The following is a 26,950-nucleotide window of genomic DNA, read 5'->3' on the forward strand; positions in this document are numbered from 1 at the left end:
CTGTTGCTCTTTGAATGAATCATTTGTAATATTGTGCGCATATATAAGTTAAATAATATAAATAATTCTAAATGTTTTTCCCATTGAATGTGATATGTAGAGAAAATGTAAATTATTTTTAATGTTTTTCCCATTGAATGTGAATTAAAGTAAAATATAAATGTTTATCCCATTGGATGTCTGTACCTAGTGGAAAATCGATTAAGTGGCAATTGCAAGCAATTGATTGACCAGTGTTGGTACAAAACTCGATAACAAAATCAACACATGTTTACCAGTTCGCCGTACTGAGTACTGGGTATGTACACGTTCAAAGGTGTGTCCACAAGTAGCATTAGAAAGTTGCACAGAGTCGCACTTTCTGGCATACACACTTCTAGTATTTTCTCTCTAGCGAAGAGGCTGCTAATGGACAGCCGTTTCCCATGTTGGCACATTACAGGGCCCGGCTGCATTGTAAAACATAATCAAAATAACTCAGGCCCGCCGACTAAACACTCTCTTTCTCATTAACAGCTCAATTTGCGCTCTTCCTTATATATCTCTCTCTGACGGTCGAAGCGTGTCAAAGAGCATAATTTCAATTAATCTCTTTCTCTCTGCTCTCGCTCTTCCTCTCCCTCTCTCTCTTTCTCGTGCTGTTTCTCCAATGATGAAGAACGTGTGTGCGAGCGGCGTTGCTGCTGCAACTGAAGACGGAAAGCAGAAGACCGAAACAAGTAATAACAGAACCGCAAGAGCAATGAAAATATCTCAAACCTGCCGCCGGCGCTGGGCTACAATTCCAGGCTTGTTTTTATGTCTGTATATGGTACATACTATGTACATATATTTTAATGTTTTTGTTGCTGTCGCTGTTGCTGTTGTTTTTGTTATTGCTGTAGTTGATTTTGCCGCTTGTCACAATTTTTCTGTCGTCTGCCGCCTGAGCGTCGTCGTTTTATCAGCTGCCGCTTCAATTTTAAAACTATTCCCGTTCTCTTGCTCTCTCGCTCTGTTTTCTCTCTCTCTCTCTCTGATTTAGCCTCTCACATGAAATGCTGACGCAGCCCCCCGCCCATCGCCCATCGCCTGTTGCTTTTGGTAGACCATTCTGCTTGGGTCGCTCAATCGGCTGTATCTGTGGCGGTTTTCAGTGCACGTTGGATTCTTGACGCGAGCGCGACGATCGCTTATAGTATACAAAAGTAGCGTACCTAAAGTGATTCATTCATTGATTTGTTTTGTTTCCCTCGTTTTTAGTATACGCTCAATTGTCTGTGTGCGTGTGTTGATTGTGTGTGTGTATTTGTGTTTGGCATCTTTGTGCACATCTCTCTGATAATACTTAGTTGTCAGTTGACCGCAAGCAACACATATATAAAAACATCTACCTGACCTTTGACAAGTCACAGAGCGAATTTCAATATGAGGGAAATTGTGCACCTGCAGGCCGGCCAATGTGGCAATCAGATTGGATCAAAGGTGCGTATAATTAACATTCAATTAGTCTCAGCCACACACACATTGAACGCCCACCAATAATTTCTTTCCACATTTTTCACAGTATTCCATTCCTAACCTCACATGTTTAATTATAAAACCGAATGGAATAAACGCGCTCTTTTTCTCTCTCTGCTTTTCACGCTCAATCTCGTACCCACCCTCCCTCCCTTCCTCCCTCTCTCTCCGTTGCGCTCTTTTTTTTATTTGTCGTCTGCTGCTCTCATTTGCTGTACTGCAGAACGGGCAGAGGAGGCAGAGTGAGAAACTATAGAACTGCAAAAGCGACAGCAGCAGCAACATAATAAACTGACGCAACTACAATTCTAGAAGTTTAAATTCACGCTAATTTATCTTATCACGATAATGATATCAGCAGGCAGCAGCTAGCCAAAGTTTCTTCGGCAGATCATTCACTTTTAAAGCTTAAGTAAGCCTAGCAACATTCCAAGTTGAATTATTTGACACTCGCTTATAATTGGTTGCATTATTTCCATTCACATATGTACATAGCTGCCACCACCGAGTAAAGACATATCGAGATTTCAAGATTAAATGTTAAATTCAAAATTGTTGTTAGTCTTGAACCCGATCATGCCAGTAATTAGATACAAAAGGCTAACAGTGAATTTTAAAACTCTCTTGAAGGTCTCTTTGGGGCGGCTCTATTTCACATCTCAAACAGTTAATGTATTTAATGCCCAGTAAGCTTTCTTTTTTGCCTTATTTCATTTGCCCTCTACACTTGACTAAATTTACCAGCTGTGTTTTTATGTGTTTTTTTCTGTTTTTTTTATTTTTATTTTTTTTTTTTTAGCTTTTTACCATTTCTGGCTACAGTTGAATGCCAACTACAGCAGCGGCATAAAACAACAGCTAGATAATTGAGTATAGTTAAAAAATCTAGCACACACTTCTTCTTATGTATGTATATGTCTAAACATGCATTATTAAAGCAACTCTCGAGCTGTGTGTGTGTGTGTGTGTGTGTGACTCTGTGTGTATAAATCTTGCATATTGTGTGTGCAACAACCAACCAATAGAGTGTGACGCATTGGGGACTTGTGTCTGATTTTTGTATCATTTTATGGCATGACTACAAGTTTTCTTATCAGCAGCCAGTTGCTGTTAGCCAGCAACGACTCCCCAAGCACCTACTTAGTTGTATGTGTGTGCGTGTGTAATCAGTGTGCTTGTTTACAAAACTGTGAACATACATAAGTACAAGTCATAAATAGTTGACAATTCGTATCGCTTGGCGAAACATCGCCAGAAATAGGCATTACTTGGTATGTGACATATGCCACAGGCTTATTTCGCATACATATTTTCAAGTGGGTCGCTGCACGCCAGACAGAAGCTAGCAGCTCTGACACTAAAGCCCGCATGCTAGCGGCCAATTAAAGGCATATAAAAAAAAGTATATACATAAAAAAAAAATAAAAAAAATATTGTAGAGGCCCAGCCCAAAACGCAACTCGTCGTTGCTCGTTCTAAGCTAATTTAGCGCGTTAATGTTAACTCGCACAATTTAACCCACCATGAGAATCCAGAAACAGCCCCAACAACAACATCGGCGCAGTCGTTGACGTTTGACACAGTTTTTATCTTTTTGTTGTTGTTGTTGTTGCTGTTGTGTTTTTCTTGCTGTGCTTTCTTCATTTCCCAGCGCAGTTTTCTCTCCACACACATATTACCCCATCTGCATATTTCGTTTCGTTTCGTTTGGTTGGGTATTTTTTTCTTTCTTTTTGCTGCCGCCTCTTTACACGCTTTTCCACTTCAATTTTATGTAAACATATTTTTAAAGCTCTTTTTTGCGTGTTGCAAAGTTAATTAGGCCGCACTTTGCAATGACAAAGCCATGGCCTATCCCATCAGGTTTTATGTTCGCATTCGTTCGCATTCCCCCATTTTACTTACATTTCATTAGCGGTATGCGTCCTTTGTTTTTGCCAGCATATTTTTTGAAGATTATTTAAATAAATAGATTTTGCCTGTATATATGTACATATACACATAATTCACGCTATCTGACTATGCTGCACTGCTCGTATATCAAAAACAACAACGAAACAAACAAAAAAAGAAAATACATCGTTTGCTGTTGCATTCAATTTGATTATAATAATAACGCAGCATATTTTGCCATTGGCTCACATTTTGGTTGAAAACTTGTTAATTTTCACTGCGATATTATTTTATAATTTAATTGAACGTCCATTTCTGATTAATTGGCTGTCAGTGTGAGTTATGGCCTTTGCGCTAAAATAAATAAATAATAAATATGCAAAACTGTCTGCGTGGCAAAAAGTAAGCTCACTAAATAGGCAAATTTATGTACAGCAGCACAAACATTGGTATACATATGTTTTTATGTTCACAACAGCAATAAGCCTAACAAACACAATTAATTCAAATTTTACTTTTAAATTTGTCATTAATTCCATGAATCATAAATCAATAGAATAGATTGCAGAAAAAATATGGTCACAAATTAGTTGGCAAATTTATTAAATTCGCTTAATTCCATAAAGAGATGAAACTGTTGACTCTTGACTGGGTTATTTGGTTTTAAAATTGAACGAGATTAGTTTAGGGTGGTTTTCGCTGGGATGAAAAGCGACCCACCCAATTCCCACGAAAGCTACTTGAGCCAAGTAGGCTAACATTTCTAGCACTATCTTTCTCAGCACTAAGCGTGAGCTCAGCAAACAAATGATTATGAATGAAACATTTATCACATTTCCCTTGGGAAACACTTTCCAACATTCAAACCATTGCAGTCATTTAAAATTGTTCATAACTTTCTTCTTGGTTTGGCTTGGTCGTTCTGTTGGTCATGGTACCTGGTCTTATAGGTCAACCCCATGCAGAGTTTAAGCTTCAGCAAATTCTCTATTTTTACAAAACTTAAACTAGCTTAAAATCGAAGCGGCTCGCTACTTTTTCGTATGCCTTCTGACCTTTAAGCATTAATTATGATTTAATTGTTAATTCCACAACAAACGAAATTTAAGAGAACATAATGTTAATTTAAATCATAATTTTTCAGGTGCACCAACTTCTGGCACACATCTCTTATATTTTCTCACATGAGCCGTTTCTTTTGGGCTTTAATTTTACAATATGGCCCAAAGTCTGCCGTCTGCTGTCTGCTGAAATTGATCACATACACACCCACGAATAAATATAAGTGTGTGTATTAATATTTTGTGCAGGCGGGCCATGCATGATGCCAGGATATTTGGTATGGCCTGCAGCGATGGCTTTTTTCATTATTTACATAAACCTAATTTTCCCTAAATCATTTTGTGAACAATAACAAGGGAAAATCTATTTACAGCGTGTGCCGTCTTCGCCCTTAATTCAAGCTAAAGCACAAAAAAAAAAAACGAGAGCCAAGAAAATGGCTATGGAAAAAACGTGGAAAAGAGTGTGGAAAATTTATAGACAAGTGCAACAACGTCGTATTTCAAACAACAAGAACGCAAAATGCCAAAACGCAAGCAACAGACAATAAAATTAAAGAGCTTGTAATGCCAACCAAAGGAAACCAGAGGATCCAACGTGACCTCCTTCCACTACATGCAAATGTGTGTGTGTGTGTGTGTGTCTGTGTGTGTGTTATTCATGTGCCCGCCTTAGGTTACATTTATTTAGCTTATAATGGCAGGGCATCATCGCAGCGCCAAAATAATGCACAAAATTGAATTATCGATAACGTTGGCAACTATCGTTGCTATAATTTCTGTATGGTAATGCTCTGCATGCCAAAAGGCAGAATGGAGCATGGAGGGCTGCATATTCAGTGGTATGGGTTCGTAGTCGCTACCTGTGTTGGGGCATTTGGTTCATGTTTCTGGCTAACTGGCTGGCGTTGTGGCGTTCTGACAGTTTCTCGCTGCTAATGCGCCTGGCAATATGCAAATGCAATTTTGATGCGGTCCTTGGCATTTCTGCTATCTGCTGGTGTTTGTTTGATGGTGGATATAACAACAAGCGATTGATAACTAAGTTGGCGTCTACCGCATTCTAGTTGCATATAAAGTAGATAAACTGTGAACGCATGCAACGATATCGGTTTTCAAAAACCATCAACAACCGCAATGGGAACCAAATCAACAGACTATAGCCATATATATAACCATAATGGGGATGTATAAATAATCTTCATGTCAACTACTATCTATTACATCTTAAATACATTCTTAACTGTATTGATTAGTATTTAATATAAGAAATAGTTCAACTCCTGAGTTGCTAAGTTCAGTTATCTGAAGCATAAAGCAGCTAAACTCTAACGTAGACGACGAGAGAGTAAATTTCATTACTATTTTCTGAGTTTCAGAGTTTCTTAAATTAATGTTTGCATTTATACTTTTTAGAAATATTTTCTATTATTAAGATATATGTTTCTGGAAAATATAAGAAAAAAGCTGTATAAAATTCCTAAAACAAGTAAAACTATCTAGTTCTCAAGGCCATTTGTATTCTAAGTAAAATTTCTAAAACTTTTGTTACTAGTTTACTACTATATTTTAAATATATACAAAATATATATTGACTCGGATTAAATGAACAAAAATCTAAGCTTAAATTCTGAGTTGGATAGTTAAGGTATTTAGTATTTATTTAGAAGATATTCTCTGTTTAATTCTAGTGAATCAAGTGAGAAATATATAGACTCTGACTTTGTTTACGTATGTACATTTCACAAAATGTATGTGATGTATGATGTATGCCCTGCTCATGCTGGATTCTTCAAAACAATAACCCTTGACAAGCCAAAAAAAAAAAACGGGGGAAAATATTTATAAATAAATTAAAAGAATAGCGAATAAAGCAAAAATAAATATAAATACATTTTTTTAAAAAATATTTTTCAATTTACATAAAAATGCGTTTATGCATACCAAATGAAGATTACACAAAAGCTTTCCATCGCATACAAACATTGGCACACACACACACACACACACACATACACAGACACAGTGAGGCGCCTAACACTATGCAATGCAGAAAATAATGGGCGAACGCATAACCCGCGGCGGCAGGTTACAAGGGTGGCAATATCGCATCGTTGCACAAACTGATTATGAATAAACAAACGAGAATTTTAACAAATATTTTGCGCATTTTGCTCGCAGCTGCTGTTTTATAAAAATTACTTATTTATGCATTTCTTTGTGCATCGCTGCTCTGTCGCCCATGTAAATTCCGAGTTTGCAAATTGCCGTGCAAAAAGTGTTCCATAGATATTAGAAACACATTAGAGAAGCTTAACGGAGTAAAACAAGCAAAAGAATGCAAGAGAAAAAAGAGCAGACATCACTTCAAGTCATCGAACAAGCTGCAACAGCGAATGCCACCCACAACGTGCCACACGTTGTGGCCATTTGTAAGCCGCTTGCAGCGCCTGCCCAGTTGGTATATATTCACATACACACATGTGTGGCATGGCGTCGGCTCTGAACTGGGCTGGGCAGCTTTTTGTTATTTATTTAACACTTTTAAAAAGCATTCCACTCTTTTTCTCATTAATTTCTCATGTTGGTCCTTAATGCATGCGGCCGGTTGTTGCACGCTCTCGAGAGCCGCCGCTTGACATTCGAGCCGACGTGTCGGCATATGTTTCATTAACATTGTTGCATACACATACATGCAGCAGCAACAATCCATGTAGCTTATGCTTTTGTTGTTGCGGTTGTTATACCTCATCTTTTCCCCCCTTTTCTTTTTTTTTTTTGCGAATTTTCAATTACTTTGGTAATTTTATATTATTGAAATTGCACGCCGCAAATTGTAATTATGGTGCTTTGCCATACCACTAGGCACTTGGGCAGACAAACAGACAGAGGACGCCACCTGAAATATGTTGCGCTTTTGTAATCTGGTATTTGCGAAATAAATAAAACAATAAAATAGCTGATTGCATGCAAATAGCAAAAAACAAAAAAAAATACAAATAAAAAAATAAATAAATAAAATAAAACTCAAAATGCATTTAAAGCTTTCAGGTTTAATTCGCACTGCATAATTGTAGTTACAGCCAGAAACTGTGCTGGATGTGCTGTGTGTGTGTGTGTGAATTATGCATGCAATTGTATTGGCCATTAAATATATATATTTTCTTTTGGCCTTGTTGCGGCAGAGCGCCGATAAGCAGGCAGGCATCAGAGAATTGCTTTGAGCCCGGTATGCAGCAGCAGCACCAGCAGCCAGATAATGCTGACAGATATTAACCACATGCGATAGTCGTATGGCAAAATTTATTATTGCATACTGAAACATAATTAACAAAAACAAATCAGGCGAATTGCGAGAAAATAAAATGAATCATCAAGATTTGTTTTTCGGCTTGCATTTTGTTGTATTTTGTGTTGACAAATTATGCAAACTGAAAAGCGGCCAAATGGAATTTCTAAAATAAACAAACCGTGAATAAAATTGCGTGGAAAACTCGTCAAACTCCATTAAAAACCAACTGCGGTCAACATAAATATCGATGTGTGGCATAGATGAATAAGCATATGTGACACTCTGGATGTTGTTGTTTTGGTGCATACACTTAATAACTTTTTGAATTGGTCGTCGGTTTTATAATTTATTGCAGGTGTACGCGCGATTTGGCCCAAAGAAATGCTAAAACCGCAAATAGGCAAATGGCGAATGAATATAATTGATCACACGCAATATTAAATTTGGCGTGTTTGACAATTTGAATTTCAATTGTAGTACAAACTAAAAACTATACTACAAAAACTGTATTTATTATTTTGCTATTTTATCGACTTGAGACTTAAAGTCAATCTAAATTATCCAGTTGTGGGTCTAGATTATTTAAATGGATATCTTCACTACCGGCATACTTCATAGACCATCACCTGTTATTATATAATATCGGATTTCGCGCATATTTGCATAAAAGCTGTTTAATTTTGGATTTTTGCCATCTGATGCTGATCTGCACAGCAAACAGCATTAATTGCTTTTTCCACATGTACATGACTGTGTATATAAATTGTTTGGTCATTTTTCATTCAAACGGCTGTCGCATTCAAAAAAAGAAAAATGCAACGCTAATGCTCAGCTAGCAGACACCCTGTATGCCAGCTTTAGTTATCCGCAGGAAATCAACTTGATATATATGTTTTTATTGGGTATTAATATATGTAATGGAATTACTATTCGCTCAATTTATACTTAATAGCATGTGAACTGTGCTGTATGCTGTATCAACTTTTGATGGTTATCCTTAACATATAAAAATACCTCTTCTTCTCACAAAACAAATCGTTTTCAGTTGAAATACATCAATATTGGGCAAATATATAAACGTTATCAGAAAATGCGGCGGCAACATTTGGCAAATTCCTCTTAAATAATGACTGATATGTGATATTGGGTTCCTTATCTGTTGAACTTGCTGTTGATTTAATGACATTTTCAGTCATTATATTTCTGGCAAAAAAAAAAGAAATAACTGAAATTGTGCTAGCAAATTTACGTTAATAGCCAGCAGTTATTTACTCTCACTCCATAAACATGCAGAATGAAAAAATGCAAATGTCAGTTGTACATACATGCGTACATACATGCATCCATACACACACATATTTAAATACATATATGAGAAAAACTTTTCACATGCCACAAGAGCATGCTTATTTACATGGCACATACAAAACCGCGCTGATATCATGAAAATGGCATTAGGCGAAAAAAAACTATGATATGTGCATATGTCCATGAAAAAAAGTGAAAATATCTGCTGATGCTTTTCAATTTAATAAATTCTGATAGGCAATTTAAAATTTGGGCCATTTGCGTTGTGCATTACCATTTGAGAAAGCTAATATAGTACTTGAGTATGTAACTACATAAAATTCTTAATTAAAGAAATTCATTTTCAGTTCAGCAATTATAAAACTATAAAATTACATGTTTTATAATCTTATGGCTTTTTCGAAAGCAATTTAAAACTTGATATCGAAAATAAATTAAAAAAATGATTTATATAATTTACAAATACAAAAAAAAATTATTGAGCATACATTAATCGATTTAATAACATATATGACTAACAAGAACAACAACAGATTGGCAGCTTTTTTAATCTATTATTTCTTACATAAAAATTTCTACTGATATTTATTAAAAAGTTTTGAAATATGTTCTCTCGACTATTCGCGTTGTCTACCTTAGACGCTGAGTAGCCTTCAGTTCGTTGAACTATGTAGGGATGTAGATAAAATATTGGTCTCGTATTTATATTTAACCCTAGAGTGCGCAGCTCAGCTCATATGCGCCAGCTCCATGTCAAGTGGAATATCACTTGGCGTTGAACGGCATCTGGTACTCAGTAAATACAGTTAGGTATGTATGTAAAAAGTATGTGCGTGCGAGTGTGTGTAGCTGGTGTGTGTGTACACACCCTCTTTCAGCCTTGTCGCTGATTATTTATTTAGCTATTGCCAAAACGTACTTCAATATATGAACTTCATATCGCTTGCTACATAAATATTATTATTATTATTACACACTTCGCTTCGAGTCGTCACAGTCCAGGCAATGTAAATAGGTATGCACATACATAATGAGTGTATAGCAAATGATAAAATTCAAGTTGTGTCACAGACCCTAAAACATATAGCATAGTAAATGATCGGAGATCGAACAGCAATTGGCCAGTAACTAACGCGGTTCAACATTTCTTTTCTGATGCAATAGATATGGATACATAGCTATCACAAAAACTCAAAACTTTCTTCATATGAGCAATAGACACGTGCAAATAGTCATCAGCAATATTCCTAATAATCAGATCACCTGGGCACAAATAGATGATATAAATATGAGGGACACATACAAATGGGCTGGTTAACCGCAATATTTATGTTGACCTCCGGCTGGTCATATACCAGGCAACAGCTATACATTAGTTAAATCAATAGCCAGCCAAAATATTTACATATCTAAATCGACAATTATTGAAATCTCAATTGGAATTGTTTGTCAATCGCGTATACCTGCTTATCTGTGTGTGTGCGAGCCCTGTGTGTGTGTGTGTGTGTATATATGTTTTGAGGTTGGGGCTGTTATAAAAACCAATTGACAAAAGTAAATTTTGCTTTTGTTATTTTGTTAAAGCCAAAAAGCAATTGCTTTAATATTCAGCATTGGAAGTATTTTCATGAATAATTTAATTGTTTATTTATGAGTTTTAGATGCATGGCTTATTCTACATACATTGTTACTGTTAATTATGTAAAGTTACATAAATTTAATATGACAGTAATTAAAATGTCGAGCAAAGCTTATTTTGTAAAAATGGGAAAAGTTAACATACACTTGTATGTATATTAGCTTGGCTAAATAAAGCTAGTTAAGCCGACCTAGTAGCACAAGCTAATTTTTGCCATTAATTTGTTCCGTTGCCCGTTCCGTTCAAAATCGATTGCTGTTAGCCATAGGGCCACAATTTTAAAGAAATATCTTTTAATCAAGAATTTTGACATTTTATATATATCACAATTGAATTTCATACCACAAAGTTTTGCGACCATTTCTTTATCGACAGCTATTCAAATCGTTTTTTTATTAACATAATTGATTAAACTAATGTGCAACAAAAGCAATTTGCATCAATTTGAAACGAGATATATTTTAAGTTTTAATTATGATTATAACCATGCTCTGGCATTTGGTTTGGAATATCAGCTGCATTAAAAAAAGCATTTGGCATTTATAAAGTATTTTAGTGAGAAATTAAAAAAACAATGCAATCAAATAAACATCGCACAGAAAAAACAGAAACCAACCAAAAACAAAAGCAAATGCAACGCGCTGATAATGACAATTAGTGGCCACATTTAAATTGATGCACTTGATGAGAAATGCAATTGCAAATGCAGCATCCACATGCAACACACAAACACACTTACACTAGATGAAGCACACACATATATATGTAAATATAGTATAAAGGGTAATTTACGGGATATGCGATTGGTAAAAATTGCATTTTTCTGGTGAACCGAGGCAGCCTCGAAATTCACACGTACTACAAATTGAGCGCGTTTTCTGCATTGTTGTAGTTGTGTGGCAATTACACACACACACACACAGCACACACACATAGCATACATGGCGAGCGCGTAGCCTATAATTATGACGAGCGATGTTGAGCTCAGCCCCAAAAAGTATGCTTTGACATTTTACTTGTTATACCTTTTATAAGGGAATTCTAATTTTGTTTTTAAGTTTGCAATGCATTGAGGGAAAAATCTGCTAACCAAAAAAAAAAAAATATATATATATACATATATATATATATATAGAGAGAGAGTGTAAATTGAATACAGCCATCTGGATGGAACTTGGAATTTGAGATGAGTTCTAATTTGGACAAGAATAATTCACTGTATTATTCAGAAGGTATATTTTTAAACGGAAATTTATTTAAAAATCAGGCATTTTCTTCTCTTAATTCCAGGACACTTTTCTTTTTTGATTTATAAAACATATGTCTACTGTCTAACCGGAATCATCTTACCGACATCTAAATTAAGAATAAGAGTATGTCTTTGTTATTCTCAATTTAGATTTCGGCACGATGACTCCCTTATGACTTACAAGGGTATGTATTCTTCGGCGTGAATAAGATAACTGTCTCGTAAAGTTGTTTCTTTTTTTTTTTTTTTGTTTTGCATTAAACTTCATGCTACGTATGCGGGCCAGCATTTGGCCAAATCCTTTTAGTATTATTGCGAAAAATACTTATACGGCTGGGCGCGTGACACGCGTCCCGTTGGTCGTTAGTGTAGTTTGGGGCACAATTCGTTATTTGTGGCGATGCGCACATAAATTGCATTTTTGAGCAGTCCGAACTGCAGATGGCTTCTCAAACCCTTTGGTTTTCTTTCCCTTTCCCTTTCATTTTAATTTTCTTTTTTTTTTGTGTGTGTCGCATCAAAATGGTTTATGGCCAACGGCTGCAAAATGTCATCTATCGATGGGCGGCCGTTAAGTTTTGAGTGTGTTGAGCAATTTTTATTTTATTGCGGCTTATGACTGAGCTGGGCGTTGCCCGGGAGCAAAGCTCATTACGCTAATGGATCCCATATAAACACACACACTAACACACATGTGTCGCTTGTATAAATATATATTTTTGTTGCCGGCCGTTCAAATTAAAATAAATTGACTTAGTTCGCACCGCTCGAGCTTTGCATTTTAAACGCACAACACACAAATCGGTCGGCTTTGCTGTGCATTTGTAAATTGGCAAATGGTCGCCAAAAATGTTTCAATCCTGTTTATTATTTTATAATTAGTTTAATGCCAGCGCCCGAAAATTCAATTAGAATTCAATTTGCCGCCTACGTGGCGCTCTTTCAAACATGTTTTTGACCAAGGTGTGTGCTTATTTTTCGTGTAAATTGCATACAATTAACAAAACACAATTTCTCATTTAATGGCGAACTTATCCTTTGCCAGCTCATTAAAAATTTTAAGTTCAAATTCATTCAATGAAATTCCAAATGTCAAAACTACATTTTCTTCATTCCAATTTTAAATGGAAGCTTTGTCGCTGGTTGTACTGTAGAAAGCGGTTTGTTCATTGTACATGATTTGACACTCGAAATGGAATTTTAATTAGATTTTTTCAATTATTCAACCATAGGATAACTTTGTTTTATGCATGCCATTTATGAAAATACCACATAAAAGTATTTATTTTGATTGAATTTAAATTAATTTACATATTCCGTGCACATTAATGCGAAAATTGACAATATTAAAATAAATTAAAAAATATATATATAAGAGAAAAACTAATTTGAAGAAGCACAACCTTAATTATTACAACAACTAATAATTATTATTTTAATTAAATTGAATCACACATTCAGTGATCAGCAAACTACTGATATTAAAATAATAAAATCAATTATTACAACAACGAAAACATAATCAACCATAAATTATTACACGATTAATCACGGTTATGTTTACTAGATTTTTCAGATATATAATTAACAACTTTTTTCAAGAATCTTGTCAGTGCCTTATTAGTGTTTCTTATATCCGATATACTTAGCAACATTTTTAAGAATCTGGCCGATGATTTGTAGTTGTAGCATTTGCTTATTTATGCGCGCCCCGAGCTAAATTGTCAAATTCAATATTCTAACTCAGTTTGCTCGCAAACAGTCTTGAACCCATGCCCTAAGTATACTGTCCCAGGGGGCTCTCAGTCACATCCGGTGCGACATGCACTTCCGTTGCTTTGCGCAGCTCGCATCCTTTGCTAACACAAGCTGAAAATGGCCTTTTGTAGAAGCGAAACAAAGCACAAACTGCAGCCCACATTTCTTTGCTGGCCGCAATTAATTTATGCTCGTTTTTTGCCCAACTTTCGCCAATTTGGCCACTTGACTTTTGCTTGACTGCTCGCGTCGCGGTATTTCGGTTTTTGTTTGAACACTTTGAGAATTTTAATTTCGAATTGAATTTCTTTTGGGAACAAGGAAATGTGCGTCCATTAAAAAAAAAAAAAAGGAACCACAAAATGGCTGGCAAAATGGCGCCGTTGTGGTCAACGCACGTTGCCTTTTGTTTACTTTTAATTTTATCGCATTTTTGTTTTTTTTGTTTCATGCAAGTTCTTTTTAGTTTTTTAATTTGTGAGCAATTTTGTAATTAAGCAATTTGACCGCAGCCACCAAGAGCTTTATGCAAATGAAGGCTGCATAGTTGTTTTTTTGTGCTTTTTTATTCTTTGCTTTTGAGCTATTTAACTTAATGGGAGTTTTAGGGCAACTTCAGTAGACCCACCTCAAACTGCTGAGACAGGCACGTCAGAAGCAAGTGAGTCGATATCAACAGACGCTAAACGGGCAGTTAGACAGCTCCGCAAGAATATTCGAACGTCATTCACAGCAACAGAGTAAAACTTTTCAGAAAATATATAAATATATAATAAGCTTTTAAGCGATGCGCTTCCTTTTGGCTACAGAAGAGTAAATACTCTGCTTGCCTTTTAAAAGAAAAAAGTACATAAACAATAAATTTGTCAACATAAAAAAAAAAAAGACGTTACATACTAAATGATAGAATTGTGTCTACCCTTAACAAAAGGGTACTCAATAATAAAGTGACACCCCTTTGGCCAAGGGCAAGCAAACAGCACAAAAGTAGTCGAAAAGAAAAACGCTTATCTGCAATTGGCTTCGTAAAATATACGAAAACATATTTAAATTTCCCCAAAGGCAACAAGTGCCAGGACAACAACAGGAACAGGACAAATGCCAGGGCAAAGTCAGTCAACTAGTTGTCTCCCATGCGGGTGGCTAGAAGCGCACACACACACACACACACACACACACACACACACACACACACACACACACACACACACACATACATACACACACACAAATGCCAACAAGCAAGCAAACAAATATCAGCCAGAACGAACGTATGCAAATCAAAGTTATTGTCAAACCAAAAGTGTCTACCGATGCGTACAATTGAGTGTCATATTTCCAGTTTGTTATATATGCAAAGACATGCGCTTCTAAGGGTTCCACGCGTTCAGTCCACCCGCCTCATCCCCCTCTAACTACTCATATGAGGTCCAACTTTATCCAAGGACAAACTCAAGTCACAAACTTTTCTTCTGTTTTGTTTTCCTTTTTATTCCTACTCGCATTTTTGGGTACGCAACTTGTTATCATTGTTGGATGTCGAAGAGCCAATGGAGAAACAAAACTTTGCCAACAAACAGCAATAATGCAAACATTTATGCTGCGCCAGGATTAACATAATGGCAACAACACCAACAACAAAAGCGTGCAACATATATGCCATGGCCAATTTGAAGCGCCCGGCTAAAGTGCTCTAATGCTTACCTTTGAATAAATGCACAAATATGCCGTGCATAAGTAGGATAAGGACTTGAAAGGCTATAATAAAAACTAGAAGACAATTGAAAACACGTTTAGTAGTTCAATAGTACAGTAAAAATTGGCAGTTCTGCCTTTTTGAATTATTTTCTATTATGAAGAAATATATTTCCGAAAAATAGAAGAAAAGATAAAAAGATTCCTAATAACAAACAAGAAAATTTTTCTAGTTTTTTGAGGTTTTTCCTAAAATTGTTGTTTTTTTCTGATTTTATAAATTAACAGAGTATCTCTTAGTCGCTAGCTGCAATATTTTTTGTTGCACGAGCCTTTAATGCTCCACTGTCCACATATATTTTGTATTAAGTGAATGTTTAAAATATTCGTGTAACTGGCATAAAAATAGCTTTGAAGTTGTAATACAAAAAGTTAGCAATTGGTTTCAAATTTCGAAAACTATTGGACCACAACACAGACCATTGAATTCTTGTTAGTTCATACTTGTATATCTATTAATATCTGAATTATTAATGATTTAGGGCCAAATCGCCAAATGTTATGGTCTTGCGTAGTTTCCGCTTTAAGCTCGGTATTTATATTAGTTGTATTATTCTAAAAGATTAATCGATTGTCCGTTTTTAAAGCGAACCCACCGCCATTTAATTGCACTGAGTATTTATGGTAAGGACATAATGGTGCTTGGCGGCATAAAAATAAATATGTGTGTTAAAATGGCCAAAGGTGGGTAATCCATCGTCTTGTAAAAACGTCGACATCCATGAATAATTGAAAGATAAAACTCATGCACTCGACAGGCACTTCAAAAGGTCCTGCTTCCGCCATTACCCAAATGAGATGCGACAATCAAGTAATGATTTTGTAAAGTGTTATAAATGTGCAAAATATTTTGTGGTTGTGAATAGTTAATGAAAAAATAAGAATATGCCTCAAAAAGGGATGTTTGTGAAAGCCTTTAACTACATTGTTAATATTGCTTGTGAGACTGGTTGTTAAATCAATATTTAAAACACTTGGAAGTTGACTTCGTTCAACTTGTAAAAGTTATTCTGTACACTCGGGGCTCGACCATAAATTAAAACTTACACTATGCCCTTCACAAGAATACAATCTCGGCACAATGCCAGTTTCACATAATGTATGAAATGCCGAGGAAAATAAATTAATTCATGTCCCTTAGCGCTTAAGTCCATTAAAAATCATTCCAATCGATGAGAGTTGCGGGCAGCACACATTGCATTTTTCTCACAATAAGCATTTTGCTATCCACTACAGCTCACACCAGCCTCTGGGCCCCACACACACACACACACACACACACACATACACATACACATACACATACACGCATACACACACCTGCGCACACGAATGCGAGCAAAACGATTGAAACATTTTTAAAAATTTGAAATTCATATGCGCAACAAACGTGAAATGTTTTACGAAGCGTATTGGGCAATAAAACCAAAGCAGCAAAAAAAAAATATAAATATGAAAATGGAAATGGAAGAAAAAGTCGAACGACGCGAAAGAAAAATATACGTGCAAACAAATACGCTGTGAAAGCGTATAGAGAGATGTGGGGGAGTAGCTGGATTGGGAGCGATGAGTGGAATTCAGAGGTAAAACGGGAAAATCGCAGAAACACTCGACCCATAGAAAACGGCAAAAATAAATAAATATATGAAAACACCTAAAAGGATTCAATTATTCCTCATCGTTACACAACAAAAAATAACACGATACTCACTCTGCCAGTAAAAAGTGTGCGCCCATAAAAGTATGCAACAGAAATTGCTCACGGCATATAAAGTGCTCCCCGCTCGTTTTTGAGTGGCTTGCTGGAGTGTTGGAGAGAGAAGGGGTTGAGCATGGGCTGCACGATGTTGGGGGGGGGGAATATATGGCATATGCACGCGTATAAATCGCAGCCAGATAGATACCAGAACGATGACGACTACGTTGGAACTGGAAATGTCGTTGGTATTGGCCATAAAAGCAAGCGGCATGTAAAAAGGACACTCATATTTATATGCACTGATTGCCAAAGCAATGCAACACAAATACACGCGCAACACACATGAACACGCACACACACACACACACGAACACATACATACGTACACACATAGTGCCGACACATGTATTGATTGAAAAATAATATTTTAACGCCGCATGGTAAACTACAACAAAAAAAACTAAAAACACTATTTATTGTATATTATTTGTATTCTGCATGGAATTCTACATTTTTTCAAATCTATCAATATTTTTTTTATTTGAATTTTTATTTATTATTTCCTATAAAAGCTTTTTATTACACAATCGGTTTTCTAAAATACAGTGCGACTTTTTTCCTGAGTGTAATAACTAAATATGCCAAAGATTAAAATAAGTTGGAGATCAACCAAAAAATTGTTAATTTAATTATTGAGAATATACGAAATGAATTGAAATGCAAATTTTGTACGATTATTAAATTTTCTTCAATTATTTTTCTTTTTTTTTAGTTCTGGGAAATCATTTCTGCTGAGCATGGCATCGATCCCAATGGCTACTATCATGGCGAATCGGATCTGCAGCACGAGCGCATCGATGTCTACTACAATGAGGCAAGCAGTGGCAAGTATGTGCCACGTGCTGTGCTCATCGATTTGGAGCCGGGCACGATGGACTCGGTGCGTCAATCACCGATGGGTCAACTCTTCAGGCCCGATAACTTTGTGTATGGGCAATCGGGAGCGGGTAAGTGAATGAATTCGAGTATAAATTAACAATTTAACAATGTCCTTCTGATTGCCTCAAGGCACTTGCACCGTTAATCATTGTCCGCTGCTGCTGAAGTACATTGGACAGCATTTAGCTAATGCATTTTAGCTGCTCATTAAGGCTGCCATGTCGTGGCATGTTACACACACACACACACAGAACACACACACACACATACACAGACGCAGGCATATTGCAGCTCGTGCACAATTCAATCGACCCCATTCTGTCCAATCTAGTTGTACATCTCTGGATACGCACTCCCAGCACTTTACTCCTTATGTGCATTTGTTTTGCCTCACAAAATGCGCCCCGTAGCTGATCGGCAGTTTGTTTTTCTTGTCATTGTGGTCGCTGCCTCCATTGAGCGTTTGCTTTGCAACAGTTGTTACAGCTGCAGTTGCCACAGCCACAGCAGCAGCATCACATCATGTGGTGTTGTCATTGCTTTGATAAGTACCAACAAGATGACGCTGATGAAATTGCGAATTGGTCAGACCACCTGCCACAAGCAATTCCCATGTGCAAGCAAAGCAACAGTGGCTTGAGCATGGGCTGTGCTTGGTCAGATTTAAATTTGGCTCGACTTTTCCTTATATCAGTTAGACACAGCATAAAGAGGTATATAATATATCCTAGAAGAGATATGTTTCAAATATAATATAGTTGTCCATCAACAAACTCTATTCATTCAAACTCCAGCTGCATAATGGCATTTCTGTGATTTGTCTTAATTAAAAGTATTTTTTATTTGAATGCAGAAGGCAGGATAAGACCTTGTTGAACACTGCATTGATTAGAGCATTTGTATTTACCACTGCTGTGATTGCCTTTGTTGTTGTTGTTGCGATAATTGACGCCAAGCCCTGCTGCTCGAGACGTGGCTGTCCGCAATGTTAATGATAATTGTAATTATAGAATGGTCTGCGAATGAAGATGAAAATTAATTTTGTACATGTCAATCAACACAACATATTGTTCTTGTGTGTGCTTAAGGGGAGATTCTGTAGTCTGTGCTCATTTAATAAATATATAATTGGAAAACTTCTGATGCATATTAGATCCACTGCTCACTTATGCATCTTTACAGGCAACAACTGGGCCAAGGGCCACTACACAGAGGGCGCCGAACTGATCGACTCGGTGTTGGAGGTGCTGCGCAAGGAATCCGAGGGCTGCGACTGCCTGCAGGGCTTCCAGCTGGCACACTCGCTGGGCGGCGGCACTGGCTCTGGTCTGGGCACACTGCTCATATCGAAAATACGCGAAGAGTATCCGGATCGCATCATGAACTCCTTTTCGGTGGTGCCCTCACCCAAGGTAAGTACACCGTACGCACTTCGCAAATGCAGATCATTAGCATGCACAGAAAATACAACAAATACATACACACACCCAGCCACACCCACGCCCACTCACATGGCAACCCACTTACGCACACCCTCATAACCTACACTCATGATGCTGGGCAGGGCAATCCGCTTAGGCAAATCAGCTTAGCTCACACATACATATTTGGATGCCGGTGTTTGTAAGCCGACCTGCAACCCCAAAACGCTTTACACCTGCACGCGTTTTTCTTATTTTTTTTTTGTTTTCAAATAACCAACATGAGCCACACCATGGCAACAAATGTGGCAAGTATCTACGCGTGCCTGTTACACATTAGTATTCCACAAAATGAAATACTCGTGTCGACAGTCTAATTATATCCTATGATGAAATTTATAATTTCACAAAATTTTTTAGGATCTTTTATGGACACCTGCCCACAGTGATCCACAATGACTAACAAAATAATAAAAAAAAACTAATAACGGGATGTTTATTAACGAAAGGAACATATAGAAAGAGATTTTATTTAAATTTAATTCTACTATTTTCATAATTAAAGACACAATTGGTATTTTGAATTTACTTTACTAACTTATCTTAAATATTTGTATTCGATAGAAGAAGGATCTTTCTAATTATACTTTCTACATACTCTTATTTTTTTTTTTAAATAGTATAATCCGAATGCGGTGCTCAATGCACATGCAGTGTAATTTTTGCTTTATTTAATGAATGCTAATTTCAATTGATGTCACTTATTATCAGCGGTATGCGAATCTGCCAAATAATTCTAATTAATTTGCCGGCCAAAAATTAGAGCCGGCAACCGCCTCTGCAGCTAATTGGCAATGCAATTTTGCGGGCAGCTTTAAAAGGAGGGGCATTCGGTGATGAATGGTTTATATGAGAAGAGCACAGGTTGTAGAAATGGTTTGGTTACTCAATGGATGCGTTGTGACACGCTTCAATTATTGCTTAATTAACCTAGTTGCATATTTTACACGCACGCACTGCCCTCGCGGCACGTGAGACGGCTTCATTTGCATTTGAGGCATCATCAGGGGCATTTAATTACGTTTAGACATTTAATTAAATTAATTTAGTGGCAAATTGATTGTCAATAACAGGCAAGGCATTACATCCCATCACCAAATGTCCCAGCAGGGTATTCATTAATAATAGCTTCTTTTATAAATTATTTATTTATTTAATATTTTTATAAATTTATTAGAGAGTACCCGACTATGATCTGCCATATTAATCATACCAAAATATTAATCAGTCTTTGTTTGTGGACTTTTTTAGAAAAATTCAATTGCCATGAGAATTAAAACCAGCTATGAATAATAACTGATATCAATAAATACTACACTATCTAAGTGGCTTTTGAAATTGAAATTTGATTCAATGAATGCAAATATCCTGTATAAAATTAAATATTGAATTCATGAATTCATTTTGGGTTGAGGATTTCTATGTTTCAATATTATAAATAGGTTAGATAGGTGATCTCTCAATCTATAGAATTGTAACTCTGTTTTTCCCCATTAATATTATTGCCTAAATCATTTATAATTAATGCTACATTTTAAACAATTGTCTTGCTCTACACCTGGTGACTTTTTCCAGCCTGAACAAAAAAGGAAAATTATTATTTTATTGGAATTATTTTGGTTTTTTAATGTCGGTATAAACATATTATCAAACTGTACTCAGTCTGCCTTTTAAAAAGTGGCCCTCTGTCAACCATAAGCAACTCTTCAAAATGTTTGTAGGGTATGTCGCAGTCGAGCAGTACACTTACCATGTACATTTATATGTAAATACTGCACTGATACCACAAATTCAAATATGCCTCTGACGGTTTAACATGGCACTCAATTTGAAATGCGAGCTGAAAAAGTTTATTGATGCGTGAAATTAGCATTCGACAAAACGGCTTATGCCAATATATAAAAGTATATATATATATATATATATATATATATATAAATATGTATATGCCTTATTTTTAGTTGAGCCCTCACAGACTTCGATATGCAGATCGAATAAAACTTACGTTTTGGCAGTGTTAAATTTATTACCGTTACACTTGAGTAACAATGACCAAGCTGCGAGTATGTGTTCCAGTTGAACCCTTGTGGCCAGTTGTTGTGGGCCGCATCACCGTCCCTTAATGCCTGGCATTGGGTTATTTATGCGCCTGGTCTGGCGAATTACCGCAATGTTTTGGTATTGGCGGCCATTTTGTTGCGGCGAGGACATGACACACGCCTGTCACTTAATACGCATCTGAAATTTATGCGTTTACTCGCATACTTTAACAGTCATTTTGCTGCAGTTGTAGTTTTAGGCTTTAATTATTAATCTGCAGCTTAATAAATTGGCATATACGATATATTATTAAACCTTTTAATTGGCCTCATTGATCAGATGCCAGATTTGGGCAGCAAAACCCTTTTGATTTCAGTACGCTCAAAATGCATTTGCAAATATTTTGCGAAAGCAAATACACATTGTACACAACTATAACAAATAACGTGTAAGTTATGCCCGGGCATAACTCATTGTAATTAGATTCATGTATGTGAGCTGTTTTCCAGGTGACCGTTCGTTATCGGCTCCGTTCCTGGCTGTACCATTAAATAATTGCAAGGATTTATGTGCAAACAGTTTGCGAAGCGAAACTGCAACAGAGTTTTGCACTTGACGTTTCTTGCAACACAATGCATCTTGCCCATAGGCAAATAGTAGAGCACTAACCAATGTATTACACATATTGTCCACTTGCTGCAAACAAACAAGCACACACATACACACATACTCCATTAGGAAATGTATTGTTTGTTGTGTGCAATGTGATACTGCATTTATGCAACAACTGTTGGTGAATGCACCTTATTTTGTGAAGCTGTGCGGTTCCATTTGAGGTGCAAATGAAATTTTAATTTTCTACTTCAACAGCTGCATTTCACAATGTATATTTATTATTTAAATATATATAAATATATTTATTTATAAAATACCAATTTCCTTGAAACCCATCTTTAGAAGCATTTCCATATTGTTGTAATCTAAGCCCATCAAAAATGTTAAAAAATGGTAATATGCATGCATATCAGATGCATATCAGATGCATGCCTCATCGTCTTTGCATCACATAAAGAATATACATTTTTGATCAACTACAGAGTCGATTCTAAGTGTGTATTTGAAAGCTGTGTTGCGGGGTATCTGCAATTCGAGCTGTCTTCTTGCCAGAGCAACTGTCTTGTTAAATACAAAATTATAAGCAGTAAATTCACATTTAATCAATTTCACATCTATTTAAGACAATGATAGAATAACAGAATATAAAGTAATTATTTTACTAATTCTGTTGACTTTGGTAGAAAAAAACAACTTAAATAGATAATAGAAAGTCAATCATTTTAAATAATTTTTCAATTTATGCATATTAATAACTATTTAATTTAATATTAACATATTTATTCGTTTTAATAACAATCTACATATTCATTCAAGCTCATCGAATTGTGTTTAATTTGTTTTGGCAATTAATATATGTATGTTTCTGCTATTTTTTTTTTTATATTCTTGCATGCCTTTGCTGCCTTGTCTGCTGTCGCTCTCAACTGGTCAATAGGTATCCGATACCGTTGTGGAGCCGTACAATGCAACGCTGTCCATTCACCAGCTGGTGGAGAACACCGATGAGACCTTCTGCATTGACAACGAGGCGCTTTATGACATCTGCTTCCGCACGCTGAAGCTATCGTCGCCCACCTATGGCGATTTGAATCATTTGGTTTCCGTAAGTGCAACTCTAGCAACAAATCAACTAATGCGTGTTTCGGTCTTGTGTGTTTGCATTCAATCCCTATACCATCAACAACATCCATGTCCCCGTTGTGGACGTTCTTGTTCTTGTTGTTGTTGTTGCCGTTGCTGTCTGTGTCGGTGTCCAGGTCTCTGAGGTGGTCGTTGAGCCATATAATGCGACACTGTCGGTGCATCAGCTGTGCGTAAACACTGATGAGACGTTCTGCATTGACAATGAGGCCTTGTATGACATATGCTATAAGACCTTGCGCCTCAGCTCACCCACCTACCCGGATCTCAATCATTTGGTGTCTGTAAGTAGTAAATGACAAAAATAAAACAAAAACAATAAACGATGCAGCTGCGACCCAACTATTCAACTATGCAGGAACCACAGCAAAGACACAAACTAAAGTTCAATTCATTGAGTAACTACTAATAAAATTATCCAACTCTAGGTCACAATGTCTGGTGTGACGACCTGTCTGCGCTTCCCTGGCCAGCTCAATGCTGATCTGCGCAAGCTGGCTGTCAACATGGTGCCCTTCCCACGTCTGCACTTCTTCATGCCCGGTTTTGCGCCACTCACCGCAAAGGGTTCGCAACAATATCGGGCACTGACCGTCGCCGAGCTAACCCAGCAAATGTTCGATGCCAAGAACATGATGACAGCCTGCGATCCCCGGCATGGACGCTATCTAACAGTGGCCTGCATCTTCCGTGGTGAGTGCTCATCTCGAACTATGAATGCCCCTCGTCGGGTATTACAATTTTGAACAAGACAGCTCCGAGCCCATCAAGTATCTATATATTCATGATCAGCATCATTAACCGAGTCTATATAACCATGTCTCTCTGTGCCTCAGCTGATGAAATTTGACAAATTTGACAGATAGTTGATAGGATCACTTAGTTTGCATTGAAACAATTAGTTGAAAGGTGAGCTCTTGTAGGTCAAATTGTTTGCTTATCAGGACATCTATCCCAAAGTAAGCTAAGATATTATAAACATCAGACTACAATATCACATTGCTGGCATAGATCAGCAGATATGTCGCAGCTAACCGGTTCGGACTTCTATGTCAAAAGCTGGCATTGGGACGATCGAACGATAGATGAGCTCTTGTATAAATAACATTTGTGCTTGCCAAGATATCCTTTCCAAACCACCAATAAGTTCCTCATACTTGAACTGAAACAGCCAAAATATCGGATTATGAAATACTATATAGACTGATATACTATATAGCTGCCATAAGAACAGAGTTCATGTCTGCCGGTTGACGCCGGTCTGCTAAGGAATGTAACTACGGCTTGCCAATGACAGCCCTTTCCAGCCTGACTTTTCTTTCTTTTGGCCCTGATAAATGGGATGACGTTAGACTTTTGAGTATTCACTCGTTAAGTGGCGTTGACATGACTCGACGGGCTCTTTGACTTTTCACGTGAAAGGTTGCCCTGCCCACATTCCGGGTGGTCCGACCGACAAAAAAAAAAGAGAAGGTAAATAAGAAAAATAGTTTTTTAACAACAACACAGTACAAACAAATGAAGCGCGGATATGGCCATGTTGCTGCCATCTGTCTGTCTATCTGCATATCTGTGTGGGTTTTGGGCAACGACTTGCGAGCCCATTTTTGTCAGGACCGCTTTGTCATGACCGTGGCGTGGCAGGTGGCAGGTGGCAGGCACACCTCGGCACCCCGCAGCAGCGCTGTAGGTTAAGCCGCCGCAGGCACGTATAGTTCGCCATTGCGACAGCGACAATTTTATTAGCAAACGCAAAGCCTACTTATGGGGGCGCCACTAAAAATGATTAATGCACGTCGACTGGCGACTAAAAAGGCTGCAATCCGTCAACGCGCACGTCTCCCAAATTTGTTTCTCAGCGCCACACAGAGAGAGAGAGAGAGAACGAGAGAGACGGCAAGGGCTGGGGTGGGTCGCATTTTTTCGCGCTAATTTTTAAATTAATAAACTGCTTCGCTGTGGCGCCCAAAAGTATGCCGCATAATATTTCATTTGTTATTCCTTGTGTGCCTAACGGCCAAACGCTCGAACGCCCCGAACCCTGCCCACAACCCGCGTCTCCCCTCACGTATTGCCTTTGACTGATGACTTGCAAAACGCGCGTAATTAGAAATTTACTTTCAAGATCCATTGGGGAATTGCCGAGTCGCAATCCCATGGATCCCGTCGCAGTCCCGCGACCGCTGCCTGCCACAGCTTTTGGAGGGCCTTAACTAATCATGCCGAACGTGACTTAAGGCTGCCTGCCAGGCAGCGCTGCATGCACTCCTCTCCTACCCCTAGGCTCCCTGCGAGTCCGTTTGTCCGCGCTTACAAAATAATTAATCACAAAAATGAGCGTTAGCTAAAAGCTGCAACAAAAAAAAAAAATATATATATATATATATAAAAGTAAAACAAGCTAAAATATATATATAAAAATAAAAAAAAAGAACCGAGAGGAATTTAAACAGCTTTTTTAGTTGCCTCATGGGACTGTTTTCTGCTAGTGGTGTCGTCCCCGCCCAAAAACACAGACACAAACACAGCCATGGCCCAGGTGGCCAAGTGCGCTGGCAGGGCTTAGAAGGCGTTTAGTATTTCATATTCAGGGATTTGGGGATTTCACTTGACGCATCAAAGCCCAACAACTTGGCTTTTGATGTGAGAAGCGAGAAAGCGGAAATAAAAACTAATGCTGCTGATGCCTTTTTTTGTTGTTGCTGTTGCTGCTGCTGCTGCTGCTGCTGCTATAAGTAGAGTAAAAGTATTTATATATGTGCACTTTTAATAATTAACAGGACCCATGTCCATGAAGGAGGTGGACACACAGATGCTCAACGTGCAGAGCAAGAACAGCAGCTACTTTGTCGAGTGGATACCGAACAATGTGAAGGTGGCCGTTTGTGACATTCCGCCACGCGGCCTGAAGATGGCTGCCACATTCATTGGCAACACAACGGCCATACAGGAGATATTTAAGCGCATCTCCGAACAGTTTACGGCCATGTTCCGCAGGAAGGCCTTCTTGCATTGGTACACCGGCGAGGGCATGGACGAAATGGAGTTCACCGAGGCCGAAAGCAACATGAACGATCTGATATCCGAATATCAACAGTACCAGGTGCGACACAGCCTCACAGACTGCACAGACCCCATCTCTCCAAAAATCACCTCAAACCCATAATGTACCTCTTCTAATGTTTTTCTTTGCTCTTTCCAGGAAGCCACCGCCGACGACGATGTCGAGTTCGACGACGAACAGGCCGAGCAGGAGGCCTACGAATCGGAGGCACTGCAAAATGGCGATGTCTAAATTGCTCCGCGTTCTACGTGTCTGCTGCTTGACTGTCCTTTTTAAATAGCATATAACAATAGTGTCTATGTGGACACATCAACTAATGACAGTTAATAAACGGTAAACATAGTATTTCATTTTCTGTATGGCCAATATGTGTTTTTATTTTGCGATTTCGAAAGTAAACCGTGTTTGACTTGTTTAAAACTGCGCTATAAGTAAAATTAAAATGTTAAACGACTCTATATATTATAAACATATGCATATAGAGAACAACTCACTTCGGAGTCAGCCTTCGGAT

At 37.5% G+C, this 26,950-nt stretch overlaps 1 protein-coding gene across 2 annotated transcripts; it reads left to right on the plus strand.

Moving 5' to 3' along the window:
* Positions 1-1,117: 1,117 nt before the first annotated feature.
* Positions 1,118-26,795, plus strand: LOC6568549 (tubulin beta chain). 2 transcript variants are annotated; one of them, XM_032740763.1, is made up of 7 exons: positions 1,118-1,464; positions 17,927-18,161; positions 19,276-19,505; positions 23,167-23,334; positions 23,801-24,065; positions 26,153-26,475; positions 26,575-26,795. In XM_032740763.1, the coding sequence occupies exons 1-7, from the start codon at positions 1,408-1,410 to the stop codon at positions 26,665-26,667; spliced, it is 1,371 nt and encodes a 456-aa protein (XP_032596654.1). In that variant the 5' UTR covers positions 1,118-1,407; the 3' UTR covers positions 26,668-26,795. The 2 variants fall into 2 exon arrangements, with proteins under 2 accessions (XP_032596654.1, XP_043071170.1); XM_043215235.1 differs by lacking the exon at positions 23,167-23,334 and adding an exon at positions 23,489-23,656 and having other exon boundaries at positions 1,187-1,464.
* Positions 26,796-26,950: the final 155 nt, after the last annotated feature.

The sequence above is a fragment of the Drosophila grimshawi genome, unplaced genomic scaffold (assembly GCF_018153295.1).
Source record: "Drosophila grimshawi isolate 15287-2541.00 unplaced genomic scaffold, ASM1815329v1 contig_311, whole genome shotgun sequence".
In the NCBI taxonomy this organism is placed as follows: domain Eukaryota; kingdom Metazoa; phylum Arthropoda; class Insecta; order Diptera; family Drosophilidae; genus Drosophila; species Drosophila grimshawi.